The sequence below is a fragment of the Kogia breviceps genome, chromosome 5 (assembly GCF_026419965.1).
Source record: "Kogia breviceps isolate mKogBre1 chromosome 5, mKogBre1 haplotype 1, whole genome shotgun sequence".
In the NCBI taxonomy this organism is placed as follows: domain Eukaryota; kingdom Metazoa; phylum Chordata; class Mammalia; order Artiodactyla; family Physeteridae; genus Kogia; species Kogia breviceps.
In genome coordinates, this window is record NC_081314.1 from 137,329,920 (window position 1) to 137,346,446 (window position 16,527).

The 16,527-nt window shown below is 52.7% G+C and overlaps 1 protein-coding gene across 5 annotated transcripts in view; it reads right to left on the reverse strand.

The window, feature by feature from the left end:
• URB1 (URB1 ribosome biogenesis homolog) overlaps positions 1-16,527 on the reverse strand; it is a 76,179-nt gene that overhangs the window by 9,628 nt on the left and 50,024 nt on the right. For 2 of the 5 annotated variants that reach the window (XR_010840832.1, XR_010840833.1), the window contains exons 31-39: positions 11,434-11,594; positions 10,874-10,985; positions 9,009-9,115; positions 8,357-8,500; positions 7,267-7,376; positions 5,445-5,642; positions 4,019-4,260; positions 3,004-3,573; positions 746-901 (exon numbers count right to left, since the gene is read on the reverse strand). Coding sequence is in view for 3 of the 5 variants with exons in the window: in XM_067034996.1 (XP_066891097.1) it covers positions 1,558-1,739; positions 3,004-3,573; positions 4,019-4,260; positions 5,445-5,642; positions 7,267-7,376; positions 8,357-8,500; positions 9,009-9,115; positions 10,874-10,985; positions 11,434-11,594 (1,826 nt within the window). In the remaining 2 variants the exon portion in view is untranslated. Of the gene's footprint in view, positions 1-745; positions 902-954; positions 1,740-3,003; positions 3,574-4,018; positions 4,261-5,444; positions 5,643-7,266; positions 7,377-8,356; positions 8,501-9,008; positions 9,116-10,873; positions 10,986-11,433; positions 11,595-16,527 lie in introns of those variants that run through there. The other 3 variants (XM_067034996.1, XM_059065657.2, XM_067034997.1) reach the window with 2 other exon arrangements.

Genomic DNA, 16,527 nt, shown 5'->3' on the forward strand with positions numbered 1-16,527 from the left:
TTCACAGACAGAGCCCAGGGAGGCGTCTCCCCGCACAGGGCAGTCGGGTCCAACAAGGTAAGGCTTAAGCCCAAGTGGCAGGAGGATCCGGTGCTGTGTGACTTCGTGTGACCTCTGATCTGAGACCCCCGATGGACCCAGCTCTCTCGTGCCCGACGGCCTGCCCCTGGCAGGGTGCCAGCACCATACCACAAAGCCCATAAACCTCACCCCACCCCATCCCAGGTGACTGAAAAATAATTCTGTAAGGTGAGGGCCAGGCCTGGCCTCGCCAGCCTGGGGGACAGTGGGTTAGAAGGGAAGATGGGGGAAGGGAGACTGATGGGCTCCAGAGATGCAGGAAGAGGGCCGAGAGGACCACATGGGCTTTCCAACCTGAATCTAAACGTAGGATTCTGGCTTCAGGATATTCTACAAACATTGTTGTGGGTGTTTTGCAGGGGAGGGAATAGGGGAGGTAAATGCTCCCTGTTTTCTAGACGATGAGCCCCACTTGTGGGAAGGGGACAAATGCACAGAAGCATTACTCTTGTCTTGGTAAAAATCTTAAGTCATTAAAGAAACCAGAAAAGTCTAAACAACACTGGCAGGAGACAAAAGGGTAAATGTTTAAGCTGAAACCAAGCCATCGCCAGTGCTATAAACATCACATGGGCAAATAAACTGCCACCTCCCAGGTGGCAGACGGGGAATACGTGTGCTGACGTGGCACGAGGGCCCAGCAGACCCCTCCCTGGGCACCTACCTGGGTGTGCAGGAGGGTCCATGCAGGGCTTTAAATGATCAGGACCAAATTTCATCTGGGAAACTCATGAAACTTCATATTCAACGTTCGTCAGCTACAATATCAATTAATGTAGGAATCTTAAAAGTCAAATCCTGACCTCTGAAATGCAGGTCTCTGCAGAATAAGAATAGCCTGTGATTCAATCAATTAAACAAAACACAAAAACCTAACAAAAATAGACATTTATTAACAAGTTAAAAAATTCTAAATCCCCCTTTGAAACAGAATTTTTAAAAATATAGGCTTTCCAAAGCAGAAGTCAAAACAATTTTATACTTTAAGGATTTAGTGTAACATCCTTTTTATTTTCTAAAATAATTTAACACAACACTGGCAGGGCTTATTTATTCAAAAAGTTATACAAAGCTTTGTTTTAAAGCCTTAAGGCAAACTTTAAACATCTCTCTTCTCGCTCTTCTGTCTGGTGTATCTCTGGGCACTTCAGCTTTAAAGTCCATGAATCCCTTAAGCACTGGGAAGCGCCACCTCGATGTGTGGTATTTCTTTGAGGATCAATGAGCCCCTAAGAGGAAGGGTCTTCACTGACTGGGGCTCACGGCCCGAAGGTCCCCAAGCCCACTGTAACCCTGACCGCTTCGCACACGTGGTCCCTTGAGCTTATCTTTTATCAGTCAGTTAAACGAAGCCAACTTTTGCTGTCAGGACACCTGGTCAACATTCAGAGATTGTCATCTCGCAGGCCTTCCACGGAGACCCTTGACTCAACCTGACTCCTAGAGCCTGGAGCCGGAAGCGCCAGCCGCAGGGGCTTAGGTGTCAGGGATCGCGGCCGCGACGTCCCTGCAGAGCCTGACGATGGCCTCCTCATCACCACCTTCCACGTCCTCCGAGGCATCGAGGACCATCCGGACGTGGGTCAAGAGGGTGTCTGGCCGCTGGGCCCCCAGCCAGACGTCCTTAATGTACAGAGACACCAGGAACGCGGCAGTGGCTGAGAAAAGGGACGAGGCCATCAAAACGCAATCCGGTCAGTCGGAAATCAAGTCACCCGCCCACATGCACAGGGGCCCGGGCTGTGCGGAGCCCCAGATGGCACCGCACTGCCGTAAATTAACTCCGCCTTTGCCTGACTTCTAGGTTAACCTTTCTTGTTCATTTTATTTATTTATTTATTTATTTTGTGATACGCGGGCCTCTCACTGTCGTGGCCTCTCCCGCTGAGGAGCGCAGGCTCTGGACGCGCAGGCTCAGCGGCCATGGCTCACGGGCCCAGCCGCTCCGCTGCACGTGGGATCCTCCCGGACCGGGGCACGAACCTGTGACCCCTGCACTGGCAGGCGGACTCTCAACCACTGCGCCACCAGGGAAGCCCTCTTGTTCATTTTAAAATTATCTCTTCATGTGACGAATGAGTGTGAAATGTAAAAAAAAAAAAAAAAGTCACTACAAGTCAAGCCTCTTCCTTGGTGCTGACCACCCAGGCCAAGAAGCACAACCGACGTTTGGGAGGGGCGGCCCAGACTCACTTCCCATCAACACCTCAGTGGCACAGGTGAGCAGGTTTACCGGCCCAGACTCAACTCCCCGACTGCGGCCACAGGAGAGGGCAGGGCACCCCAGACACCAGGTGAGCTCACCTGCCGCGCTGCGGGCCCGCCCCCTTCCCTGCTCCCCCTTGTGTCCCTCTTCCCTCCGTGAAGGGTCCACCCTGCCGGATGGAGGGGCCACCTGCACATGGTCATGGCCTCCCTCCCGTCCTCCTACAGCCTTTGCTCTTCCCTCGTCTGTGCACTCACACCTTTACTAAGAACCTGCTAAGCGCCAAGCACATACATCGTGTGACTTGTGTGTGTGTGTGCATGTGTTTGTGCACATGTGTGCTCGAGTGTACACACACACACACACACACACGCCTGGCCACGACATGAAACATAACTCTTCGTGTGGGTAATAACGGTAGAAAGTTAGGGAAGCCACTGCTCTGCAGGAGAGCGTCCCGGTGGGACACAAGGTTGTGATGTGAGCATCTTTCTCCACTGTAAGCAAAACCATCACTAAAGGTTTCTTTCACCTGAAGGCAAAGGCAGAGACTTCCTCTCCCCCTACACTCAGGGCCCCGTGGCCCTCTCCGTGATGCCCAGAACCGTGGAGTGGGGTCCCCGAAGGCTTACGACGGGCTCTAAGGAACAGAGATGCTCCCCACCCCAGGCCCACTCCCGCGTTTCTTCAGCCTCCGACCTGAGCACCAGCCTCACCTCGCGTGGCTGCATCCTCCGCGTTCAGAGAAGAGAGGTGGACGGCCTCGAGCACCGGCCGGTAGCGGCTCTCGGCGGGGCCGCGCGCCGCCCCCAGCTGCAGCATGACGTCGTTGAAGAGGCCGGCCGCGCCCCGCTCGGGCCCCGCCAGCCCCTCAGCGCCGCAGAACCGGCTGTACAGCCTGAACACGCCGCTCGCCACGGCGCTGTCCCGAAGGAGCTCAGCCACGACTGCCGGCCGCGGCAGGATGCGGCTCCTGAGCCAGCCCAGGAGGCCCGCCGTCTCCGCCCGGCCGAGCGGGCTCGCGGCCGCGGAGCGCAGCACCCAGCCGGCCACCAGGGCGGTGACGGCGTCCCCGGGGCCTGGGCGTTCGCTCTCAGGTTCGGGGTCAGGAAACGCGGGCCCCCAGTGGGTGAGGATGGACCTCAGGAGGCCCCTGCACGCCTCCAAGGTGGACGCCGGCAACTCGGGGTCCACCGCCTCCTCGGCCTCGCCGGGTCTCCGCTTCCGGCCCCGGGGGCCTTTGGCTCGGGCTGTCCCAACTGGCTTGTTCTTATCCTTGAGCATTTCTGTCTCACACACACACAGACACACACACGCGCACACACGCACACATACACGCACGCGCACACACGCGCACATACGCGCACACACACACACAGAGGAAAGAGATAAAGCGGTGAGCCTGGCGTTCCGCCCACCCCCAAACACACACACAGATGCAGATGGAGGGGGGGCCCTCGGGCTGTGCCCTACCAGGACGCGTCCCCACGCCTGGAGCACAGCGAGTGCTCAGCGCTTCCCTGTGACCCGTCGTTACTGTTATCGTAGCAGCCGCAGCCGAGCGCTGGTTAGCGGCAGAGCTGGACTCAAAGCCGGCCCCCAGCTCCCCCTCGGGCTACGAAGACGGACAGGCCCCGTCTCTAAGCTGCAGACATGCCCCTCGGGGCCGGTAAGACGCCGGCTGCCCCGCGGGGCAGCGAGCACCGCTTGGGGAGCGGGTCCGACACTCACTCAGCAGCTCCCTGACTTGGCATCTCTCCGCGGCTGCTCTCAGGTCCTCCTGGAGCCTGACGTCTCTCTCGACGAGGCTCCACTGGTGCAGGAGGACGAGGGCATCCCTGGTGGACAGCACAGTCTCGTTCACGGTGAAGCGGTTCATGTCCCTGAAGGCCTGCAGCACGGTGGCCCGGTACCTCAGCACGGAGTCGAGTGCCCCGAAGAAGCTGGTGAGCTGGGTGGGGGCCAAGGCGGGCCTGCGGGAGCCAACGCCGTGGACTGAGCCAGGGCCGCCCCCTCGCCCGGCAGCCCAGGACCTCGTCCTGCAGCTCAGCACACCGTCCACTCGCAGCCCGGCTGACCCTTTACAACAGACCAGAGCGTGGAGCCCAGCGCACGGCGCAGGAAACGGGGAGCCCCTCCGGGGAGGCAGAAGGTGGACCGGAGTCTGAGCTCCACCCCGGCGGCACAGGAAGCGCTCTGGAAACCAGGAGAGCCGGGCAGAGGCTGCGGTGAGGGTGCCAGCTGCCACGCTCAGCAGCTCCAGGACCGCCAGCTCCTCTCCGACTCAGGAACGCTCAGCCTCGAGGGAACGGCTCGGCAACGCCCGGGGACCGCACCCCCCACGGCCACACCTGACGGCACTGCGGGGCCGCACATCCCTCCGAGTTCTAAGGAACTTAAAATTCAAAACCATCTGCCTGCCACGATCTTAACGTTTACGATCAGTATTCTGAAGAGCGGTCGGTTCTCAGAGACCCACGTGTCTTTGGACAAACCCCCAAATAAGAAACGGGCGCTCTGGCACGAAACCAACAATTGAATTCCGAACAACAGAAAACCAAGTGCGCCCTGTTCTTTATCGAGAAAGTTTCATTCCGAGATGACAATCCCTTTGCTATCGATACTCTGGCCTCAGTCAGCAATACCCCTGTTCCCAGGTCAGACATCTGAGGGCACACGGTGTATTTTCTGTAACACAGTAGAATCCGAGAAGAACTGAGCTCCCCTGAGGAAACCAAGAGTGTAATTCCCAGGGGAACATACTGAAATTTTCAAGGAAATTCATGGATAAGGGAGCCCGTAGGCTAATGAAGGCGGAGGCGAGTCTGGGAACAGCTTAAGTTTCCCAGGCTTAGATCGTGGAAAATACGTTCTTTCTATAAAACATTTTGAGTGCTTGAATCCGAAAGTCCAGTAGATGGTCTGCCTGCTAAAAATGATCTGGCGGGACAGGCTTCAGGTTTTTCGAGTGTGCCGAGTCCTCACGGTCTTGCAAGGAACCTCCTGAAGTTGACGGGGCAAGAGGAGCAGGTGAAGCAGGTCTCCTGACGCAAGCGGAGGGGTGGCCGCCCCCGCCCAGAGCCTACCGTGGGGCCGAGACTAAGGGGAGGCGGGCGGGTGGCCTCCAAGGGGTCACGGCCGGTGGGGAGGGGCTTACCTCAGGTGCTTCGTGAGCACAAGGAGAACGTAGAGGAACTCGTCGACCAAGTGCAGGGCGAGCAGCTTTGGGGGCTCCTGGGACCCAGGCCTGCACGGAGGCTGCTCCCCTGCCTCCACGCCTCTGTCCCCCAGGGTGGCCACCCATAGCGTGTGCAGCAGGGAGATGAGGCCGGAGAGCAGCTGAGTCTCCAGGAACCTGAAACCAGTGTGGGAAAGTCCACTGTCTGTCACATCCTCTCCTCCCAGTGACGTCCCCCGGAGGGGGTGGGCGGCAGCCACGGAAGAGACTGCGACGGTGGTGGCCGTGCCAAGCGGCAGACTCCTCCCCTCTCCCCCAACCATCTATCCGGGCACCTCCCGCTGCGGCCCCCAAAGAGGGGGACACAGCATCTAAGTGAACACACGATGTCTGCTACAGAAATGCAGCTCCACCCCAGGGCGAGGCCCCAGCCCTCCTTTCCAGACAGCCAACCACCTCAGTCCCCACTAAGGGACGTGCTGGAGCCACTGCTGGAGCCACTGCGGCACCGTATCCTCCCCTCTCCCCCAACCATCTATCCTGGCACCTCCCGCTGCGGCCCCCAAAGAGGGGGACACAGCATCTAAGTGAACACACGATGTCTGCTACAGAAATGCAGCTCCACCCCAGGGCGAGGCCCCAGCCCTCCTTTCCAGACAGCCAACCACCTCAGTCCCCACTAAGGGACGTGCTGGAGCCACTGCGGCACCGTAAGAAGAGCCTCCCCGCCCACAAGAACAACTCCACCCTAAAGCATAAAGGTAACGGCCAGGAACACATAATCAGCCAATGCTGCCTTTAGATATAAGACATTACTTTCTTTCAGAGAAAAATCTCTTAATTCTTTTTAAAAAATGCACAAAAGGAAAAAAAAAAATGCACGAAAGAGCCTGGGTATCTCCAGGCTTATCATCATAGGCGGCTGTTTGAAAGCAAGATCCCTGCCGCCGAGGGCCGTCTGCTGAGACAAGGTCTTCGTCTTCTCACACGGCCTCAAACCCAGGAGAGTGTTAGGAATCAAAACAGATAACACTATGGCCTGCACTGTGTCCCCTGCCCCATTCAGAAGCTGAAGCCCTAACCCCAATGGGACTGCATTTGGAGGTGGGGCCTTTGGGAAGCCATGAGGTTTAGAAGTCATGAGGATGGAGCCCCCATGATGGGATTAATGTCCTGTAAGAAGAGAAAGAGACCAGAGCTCTCTCATTCTCTCTCCCTGGTCATGTGAGGACACAGTCAGCAGTGCGTACGCCAGGAAACGAGCTCTCGCCGAACCCAACCGTGCTGGCCCCCTCATCTCGGACTTCCGGCCTCCAGAAGGCGAGAAAATGAAACTGTTGTTTGGGCCACCCGGCGACAGCAGCCCCAGTAACAAGACAAACACCCACGCCGGCCCTCGACGCCGCTCCGGCACCGGCTATTCGCCGAGCACCTTGACTCTGGGCGGGAGTGGAGTGTGAACCCACATCACCGCATGAGCGTGCCTGAAACAGGAGCTCCCTGTTGCTGCCTCAGGAAGGGCAGAGACCTTGAAACCTCGGATGGGGGACCCCACTCGAGGGGAGGAGCCTGGACCTGGCACAAGAGACGGAAAGGTGGTGTAGGGGATGCGGTTTGGGGAACAGATCCTCTGGGACGCTTCCAGCGGACACGGGAGACGGCAGGAGGCGCCATGGTGTCCACGTCACCTCCTTCTGCTTGACGCACAGCACACACACTCTCTTGCTCTCTCTCACACACAGACACAGACACACAAACACACACAGACACAGACACACACACAGACACACACGGTGCTTACTTGCCCTCCAGGATGTGTAGGATCCACGTTAAGAGGCTGTAATCCCGCAGGATCTCATAGGCAGATTTGGCATCCCGAGCAGCATTCTGCAGAATTTCCAAAATCCAATTCTGCAAGCCCAAAACAAAAAGTTACTCTTCAGTGGGAAAACCTGACTGACTTGATCCAGGGAACACTCTAAAAAATAGAACGGTATGTTCCAGTTACAGGCGGTGGCTGCACGTTGACGTCTGCTAAGTCTGTAAGGACGGTGGCCACGTGGGACCACCCTTCCCCACAATGACAGCCAGAGGACACCGACGGCCACGGGCGAGCTTGGGCCCGGGGACGCCCACCCGCCAATCCATCACAAGCAGAGACACAGCATGGAAGCCACACGGCCCGCATCTGGGGCAGCCTGAGTGGGGAGGAGGGCGGACCCATTTCTAGCCCAGCCGTGAACTGCGGGCGGAGAATTCACTGCCTTGACTTTACCACCCGGAGAGGACAGACAGATGGGACTCCGGCTGGAACTGTTCACTGGGTGTGTTACAGCTCTCACATGCTGTAAAGAATAGAAATCCCCCGTACTCGAATTCGGTTTATTCAGACTCACTCCTATTTACCCACACTTTACATGATACCAGAAGCAGAAGCTGACCGGGCTAGAAATTAACCAAAATACTGATGAATTCTCCCAGTTACGTCTCACGTGACATGAGCTCTGGCTCCAGGGGCAGAGCTGATGTGCAGGCTGCCCCGTCGGCTGTGAGGCAGGCAGTTTCGACTCCCGACTCATCTTCCCAGCCGAGTTTTGATAACCTGCACCTTCTGTGCATATTGTGAGACATCCTGGAGGCTCGGGCGTGTCTCCAAGCACCCGAGTCATTTACGGGGGTGACATGTTTCTAGAGCTCTCAGCCGTTCCAGAGCCACGTGGGTACTCATTACCTCCCTCCCTCTCCACAGGCCCTGCCCCCAGGCCAGGGCACCGGAAGCTAATGTAGAACCGGGAGGCCGGGCCGGGTGAGACGCCACGGGGACTCGGCTGGCAGATGGAACCCCGAGCAGGGGCCCAGGCCTCAGCCCCCCAGGAGCGCTGGCCGCCCACCTGGGCCACGTCGTCGCAGAGCGGGCTGCTGAAGAAGGACAGGACGACGTGGAGGACGCCCCGCCTGGCGCAGAGCTCGTAGCAGTGCTTGTCCCGCATCCCCTGGCGCAGAAGCCCAAACATCCACTCCCGCTCCGTCTTCTGCTGTAACCCAAGCAACCAAGAAACCGGCGTTAACTAAGTGAAGGCCCTTTCCCCCGAAAACTCTTCAAACACCAGTACTTTCAACTGGGGGCAAAGGCTGCCCCACCCTCCGTTTCTGGGTACGTTATTAAAAATCCTCCATCTCCTCTCTGCTTCCATTTCTCCAGGTCAGGAATAAGGGACCGGGTCAAGTTTACACAGTGAACTGTGCTTACTCACAGGCGGTGTTCTGTAAAAGCACATGAGTATTCAACCCAGTGCTTCACCCAGAAAATACAATGAGGATGCCAGGACCTGAGGCCCCTGGAGTAGCCTGTGAGGTCTGAGAAGCCACCCGAGAATCAAGGTGTGGAACGGGAAGCGTTTCCACACGTAGGCCCGCCTGGCCCCCCAGCTCCACCCCAGCCTGTGCTCTGGAGCCGACAGTCTCCTCGGGGGAAACGTCAGTGCAGTGGCTGAGCATCCCATTCAGGAGTCTTTCCAGGACCCCAAGACCGCAGAGCATTACCTCGAAGTCCGAGCTGTAGAAGAACTGGTAGAAGCCTGGCACTTTGTTCATGTTCAGGTACTCATGGGACAGCAGGAACTTGTTGACCTTCAAATACATGTGCTCCTCTGTGAACACAAGCAGACAGTCACTCAGCACAGCGCCAACAGGACACCCCGTGGCCGGCTGGAGTAGGGGAGCAGGGCCCGGGGGGGGGGGAGGGTCTGACATAAATCCCTGCCCTCTTGGGGCTTTCCAATCCTCATCCAGGTTATTAGTTCTCAAGAATTAAAACGCAGTTAAGACACCTTAGTTCTACGCAGCACACAGGCTTCTCTCGCGGCCCAGGAACCACGTGAGGATATCCAGTCCTTCGGAGACGTCACCCCTCCCCAGGCATCAGCCCGCTGCCTGAACTCTAATCAGCTGGTGGGGAGAGTGGGGCCCGGCCACACTTCAGACAGCACAGGCCTAACATCCAGCCCGTCGGCCTCCCACGGAGAAAAGTGCCACCGCAAAGGGGGCTCACGTGCGCCCCGAGTCACTTGGATCTTGAATGCAACGGGGGGCTGACACCTCCTCCCCTGGTCCCAACCCTGGACCACTGATGCTGCTCTATGCTCCAACACCGACATGAGGCCGGATGTGGGACAGCTTGCCTCGGGGGCCCAGACGGGATGGGAGGCCAAGACCATCCACCGTGACCTCTGCTGGGGTATTTTCACAGAAGAGTTTGTTCCTCTGGAGTCTAAATGGCTAATTACCTTCTTTCCCCCAGTAATTTCTAAGGTAAAGAAAAAACCATGTAATAAAAATGATGCAGGGGGACATCCCTGGTGGCACAGAGGTTAAGAATCCGCCTGCCCACACAGGGTACACAGGTTCGAGCCCCGGTCCGGGAAGATCCCACGTGCCGCGGAGCAACTAAGCCCGTGCGCCACAACTACTGAGCCTGCGCTCTGGAGCCCACGTGCCACAACTACCGAAGCCCACGCGCCTAGAGCCCAAGTGCCACAGCTACTGAAGCCTGCGTGCCACAGCTACTGAAGCGGGCGCGCCTAGAGCCCGCGCTCCGCAACAAGAGAAGCTGCCGCAACGAAGAGCAGCCCCCGCTCGCCGCAACTAGAGAAAAGCCCGCGCGCAGCAACAAAGACCCAACGCAGCCAAAAAAAAAGATACGGAGGAGATGAAAATCAGATCTGAAAATTCTAACAGCAACTTGACTACAGATTGAACGTGGGGCCTTGAACAAGCTATTTAACCTTGGGGGCCCCAGCTGGGAGGCTGTCTCCTCATCTAAAAACAACCATGTTACCTCCAAAGAACCCTGTGGTCCCTAACATTATCAACATTCTATGACTTTTCACTAATTACCAGAAAAAAAAAAAAAAAAAAAAAAGGTCCTATGACAGACCGACCTGTGCTCACGCTACCTCGGCAGTGCCCTGCTGCGAGCAACAGAGCAGAGTGTTTTGTGTTCCACGCCCTGGGCGACACCTGCACCGGGACCCACGGGCCGCCTGCCCTCTAGCTGGTGAGCTAAACTGCAGCAGACCCCTGAGCTCAGAGCAGCAGCTGCCAGCACGGACGGGCCTCTGTGTCACGTCCCTCTAAGCGCTCACATAAGGATCCGTGTCACCCTTGAGCAGTCCCTTCGGTGGGAGCTGTGATTTGCTTTTACCACAGCTTTATACCCCTACAGGCAAATACGAACACATAATCTTCCCCCATCACACACACTCTTCTGCACCTTGCACGTGTGACCCTGCTCCGTCTCCCTCACGCGTGTGGGGCACTGGTTATGTCTGCGGGATGAACGCCTCCAAGTGGCCTTGCTCGGCCTCAAAATTTCCACCTCACCCCCAACTTGATTCTGTCAGTGGTACCTGGTTTCAAAATCTGCAAGGCTGCTTTGGCGATAAAGAGAGTCAAGGTGAAGGTAAGTCTCATGTTCTTAGTTCGGATCCCGTTCCGGACTACGTCCAACAGGTACAGTACCTTCAAAGCAGGAAAGAGGGGGAAAACAAAAGAAAAGAGAGAGTTGCAGACCGGCTGTTATCAGCCTTATCGTGTACAGCCTGAACCACGGCTCTGCAGGGTGGCCTGCTCCTCACACCCCAGGGACCACCCAAGGTGACGCCTGTCCCCACCACCTCAGGGCACGGCTTCTGAGGCTCTGCATGTCCTGGGTGACAGCTGCCGTCACCCCTGAGTTCAACAGAAATTAGAACTGCTCTGCCCACCATGACACAACAAGACCACTTGTAAGGGGAGACCTGCCTCCATCTCCCGGGGCTGAGGACCCGGGACAGGCTTAGGCATCACCCCCACTCCCCCGGCAGGGGACAGACTTTGTCCTGTATCAGTCTCCCGGCGACGCCTCGGATCTCCTTAGGAAATCCTTCCACCAGGCCGGGTGGAGCGCCGTCCCCGCAGCCCCGCTCACCTGGGGCTGCTCCCGGAAGCGTGCCCCCTCCAGCTGTGAGTAGTAGGCTGCCAGCACAGAGTAGGCCGCGGCTCGCATCGGGGGGTCGTAGCTGCTGAGGGCTGTGACAGTTAGGCCCAGAGCATTTGAATCCACAAATTTCCGACAATCCACCACAAATTCTGAGGGAAGTAAAATACAGCATTAACTACACACACACACACACACACACACACACACACACGCACGCTGTGATTCTGTGACGCTTGTGCAACACAGAGAATCCCATTTGCTCCTGCATCTTACCACCACCAGCTGCGTGTGCGCGTGCGCGTGCGTGTGCTATAGGTACAGGAAGTGCAAGTCTTCCTCCTGTTCCCCTCAACTTCTGCTAAAGCCAGATAAAAGACTATCTCCCCTTCCATGGCAGTAATCACATGCCTTCAGTTTCTAAGATGCTTGTAAATCCCAAGAATCCCAGGAATCTTTCATTACTTCTCACAAATACCCAGTGAACCAGAGATCAGAGGTGACATTCGGACCCCCCACTGAGATCCCAGCATGCGGAGGCCTCAACAGAGAAAGCAGCTCTCTGCTGCTCAACAGAGAAAGCAGCCCCCCGGACTCTGAGGTCCCACCTACAAACACGGCCAAGGAAAATACGTGAGGTGGCGATGCTGGGAGATACAGCCAATGCAAACTGTTCTGAGCTGGACTATCGATTTTACGAAGGATTAACTTATATCCACTCTGCAACCCTGGTTCTTTCTTCAAACAAACGACAGCAATCTCACAGAAGAGTGGCTCACCAAGCCTGAACAAAAGCTAGAAACAAAAACAAAACAAAAGCCAGAGCTTGCTGGCTGATATTCTCTCATCACCTGTGAGGCCCTGAAAAACTCACGTTACTCCAGGAGAGGACGGGATGGGAGAGAAGGTCGGATACATGAGGGGACCCACTTGATCACAACTGCAATTCAGGACACTTCAAAGGCTCTTTAACAGAAACCCAGGCCTTTTTACAATATAAACACTGTCAAGAAAAACCTCAGAACAGGGATAGGTCACCTGGGGCGGGTGAGATGAATTGGGAGATTAGGTTTGACATAAATACACTGCAAATCAACTATACTTCAATAAAACAAACAAAAGACCACACAAACAAAAAAGGAAAATGCACTAGATGGGGTGATCAGCAGATTAGACATTGAAGAAAAAAAGAACAGTGAACCTGAAGACAGCAACAGAATCTAACCAAACCGAAACACAAGCGAGAAAGAAGAATTTTAAAAACATGAGCATCACTGAGCTGTGGGACAATTTCAAGTAGGCTAATACACGTATAACTGGAGTCCCTAAAAATGAAGAAATAATGGCCCAAACTTTTCCAAATTTGACAAAACCGCAAACCTACAGGCCCAAGAAGCTCAATGAGCACCCCCCACACAAAAAAACATAAAGAAAATTACACCCAAGCTTATCATAATCAAATTGCTCGAAACTGGTGATTAAAAATATCTCGGACTTCCCTGGTGGCGCAGTGGTTGAGAGTCCGCCTGTCAATGCAGGGGACACGGGTTTGTGCCCCGGTCCGGGAGGATCCCACGTGCCGCGGAGCGGCTGGGCCCGTGAGCCATGGCCGCTGGGTCTGTGCGTCCGGAGCCTGTGCTCCGCAACGGGAGAGCCCGCAACAGTGAGAGGCCCACGTACAGCAAAAAAAAAAAAAAAATCTTAAAATTGGTCACAAAACATAGAGCGGAACAAAGATAAGAACACTGTTTCTTGTTAGAAACAATGCAATCCAGAATCGAGGTGGCAACACCTTTAAAGTACAATAAGAAAAAACCCTGTCAACTGAGAATTTCCTTACCCCATGAAAATCTTTCAAAACTTAAGACTAAAAGCTGAAAGAACTGATCACCAACAGCCTTGAACTGTAAGAATTCTTAAAAGTATTTTGAGAGAAGGAAAGTGATGGAAGATGGAAATCTGGATCTACACAAAGGAGTGAAGAGAACAAGGAATGATAACTATGGGGTAAACACAATATTTAAATCCCTTGAAAAGGTAATTGACAGCCTGAAGCAAAAACCACCACACATTGTAGGCTTTTCAACGTTTATCAATAGATGGAAAATGTATGATAATTATAGCGCAAAGCCAGGAGGGGAGAGATATATACTATTGTAAGGTGCTTCTACTATCCATTGAAGTGGTATAATCTCACTTGAAAGTAAACCACAATAAATTGAAGACGTATACCATAAACCCTAAAGCAACCAACACACACGTGCACACACACACACACACACACACACACGTACATATGCTGACAAGCACACACACAAATTATAGTTAAAAGCAAACAAAGAAAATAAAGTGGAATCAGATCGATTCCAATTAAAAGGCAGAGATGGTCAGATTGGATATAAAAACAAAACCCAAGTATACGCTGTCTACAAGAAACCACTTTTAACCCCAAGATGCAGATTTTAAGTAAAAGGATGGGGTGGTGATTATTTTGAAATGTAGAAAAATAGGTAATCACTATGTTATGCACCAGGAACTAACAGTGTTGTAGGTCAACGATACTTGAAAACAACGAACCAACCAACCCACAGGAAAAGAGATCAGATTTGTGGTCACCAGAGGCAGGAGGTAGGAGGAGGGAAAATGGCTGGAGGCGGTCAAAAGGCACAAACTTCCAGTTATAAGATACATAAGTATGAGGGATGCAAGGTACAACGTAGTAAATATAATTAACACCGCCGTATGTTATATACGAAAGTTGTTAAGAGAGTAAATGCTGAGTTCTCATCTCAAGGAAAACATTGTTTCTATTTCTTTAATTTTATATGTATATGAGATGACGGATGTTCACTAAACTTACTGTCGTAATCATTGCACGATGTATGTTAAGTCAAATCACTACGTTGTACACCTTAAACTTATACAGTGCTGTGTGCCAATGATATCTCAATAAAACTGGAAAGAAAGAAAAAGTAAAAGGATGGAAAAAGAATAATTAGAAGACTCTTGGGCTCTAACAGCTTATGGACTAAATTTTCTCATTTCTAACAAGTGACTCCTTTTGATGGGAGGGGGAAAAAATTCCGAATGCTTCACAAAGCATCAGACTGAGGGGTAAGATTACATAGTTTTGGAAAAGATGAGATATGTTTGAGATACACCTACATACCTAACAAACACACATAAAGGGAATAAATCTGGGAAAGAGAACACTCTAAACATTTAATATTACACTCACTAAAAATAGCTAGTACTTAGCAGGCACATTTTTAGTAATCAGTGACACTCTCTAAGACAAAAGGATTTTCCACGTGTCCATGAGGAAAAGTCCATTTCATGTTCTGTGGTCATCTCTGTTATTCTCCGCAAGTCTTGGCTTTGTAACATGTATGGAAAAGAACTGCCCTTGAGTGTTGGAAACATAATAGGCTATCCAAAAAAAAAGCTATAAATACCATTCTCTTTGTTTTAAGAACCTCATAAATAGAAATTCGGGCCTTGTGATAACAGACTTTCAAACCAAAATGGCTTAACCGGGACAATTATCAACGATTAAAAGAAAAAGCACCCCACGTTTTTACGGGCTTTGGTGACAGTGCAGCTGTGCTGTCGGAGCATAAAGGGCCGTTCATCACGCCTCGTCTCACACCATCTCCTAGAGGCGGCCTGGCCAGGAAGGCTCGTCACAGGGAGGGGTCCATGGAGCCTGTGTCCAGTGGTCTGGTGAGAACCACACATGGGCCTCCCTGTTCTGTGAGTTAGGAGCCAAAGAGTTCAGCCCGGTTCTCCTGAGGACAAGAATTTGCTGTGGAAAAAGCATTTGTCACTGCCATTGCTCACAGCCTTGGCTGGCCCTGCTTTTCAGCCAAGGACTCCAAGAAAAGAAGGAGTGAGGTTAAGAAAACAGGTTCCACTTTGAGCAAAGGGTTGACAAGGAACAGCGAGACTAGTTCCTCTGAAGCCTGGCCACCACACATACAAACTAGTCACACACCCAATTGAGGACCGCAGAAGGCTTAGCACCACTCGGACCCAGGTGTCACTGCAGGAAGTAAAAACATGCTGTGGAGAACTTCTGCTACACACAGCATGGATGAATCTCACGGATATAACGGAGACAAGTGAAGCCGATACAAAAGAATATGAAGTGTTTAATGCCATTTACATAAAGTTCAAATACAGGACACTGGTCCCTACTGGCCAGGAAGGGGCCCGACGAGGAGCTGCGGAGTGTGTTCTGTTCCTATCTGGCCAGTGGTTTCACCAAAACTTGAGCCATACATATACGATTTGCACTGGTTTCTATACATCACACTTCAATACAAGTTTACCTAAAACATTGTTCATGTTTAGTTATCCACCGGGGCAACAGTAAATGGAATAGTAGCTCTTTAAAAAATAATAAAATGAGAAAACAGATTCGTGACGATTCAACCACAGTAAACCTCTGGCCATCATACTGTTTGTTCACAGACTTCTCTTCTGTTCAACTTATCATTTGACTGCTAGGAATTTTCCTCTCCCGTTGAACTGGTATACTTCCTTTTATCAGATGATGAAATTTGTTTAAAATATATGCTTCCATTTTTTTGTTGTTGTTGTTCTGGATTAGAAGTAGCCCAGAGCAAAATTTAATGAACCAAGTTTTTCTTGGTTTGCTTGTTTGTTTTGCATATCTATTTCCCTATCCACTTATATGCTTTTTAAATTTTTCTACTTCAACATGAATGATTTTGGTGGAACCAGTATTTTAAGCTACTGCAAATCCTTTCTGGGTAGACATGCTCTGCAAATTTTTCTACCTTATTATACCAATAAAATGTAAAAGGGGCTGTATTTGGAGATTTCCCTAACTTGAAAGAGCATTTACTAGTCACCTCTCTTCACAAAAGGCCTTCCAGATCCTGTCCTTCCCCCTTACCCCCACTATTGAAGATTCCGGGGAAAACACTGTCCTGATTTTACTATTTCTCTACTGTTTTCCAAGCCTTTGCCTTCTGTCTCCTAAAAGCTCTACTGAAAGAGTAACAGACTAAATGATTTGTTGTAATTCACTAAAGTTGCATCATATTTTTAGACTGTGGA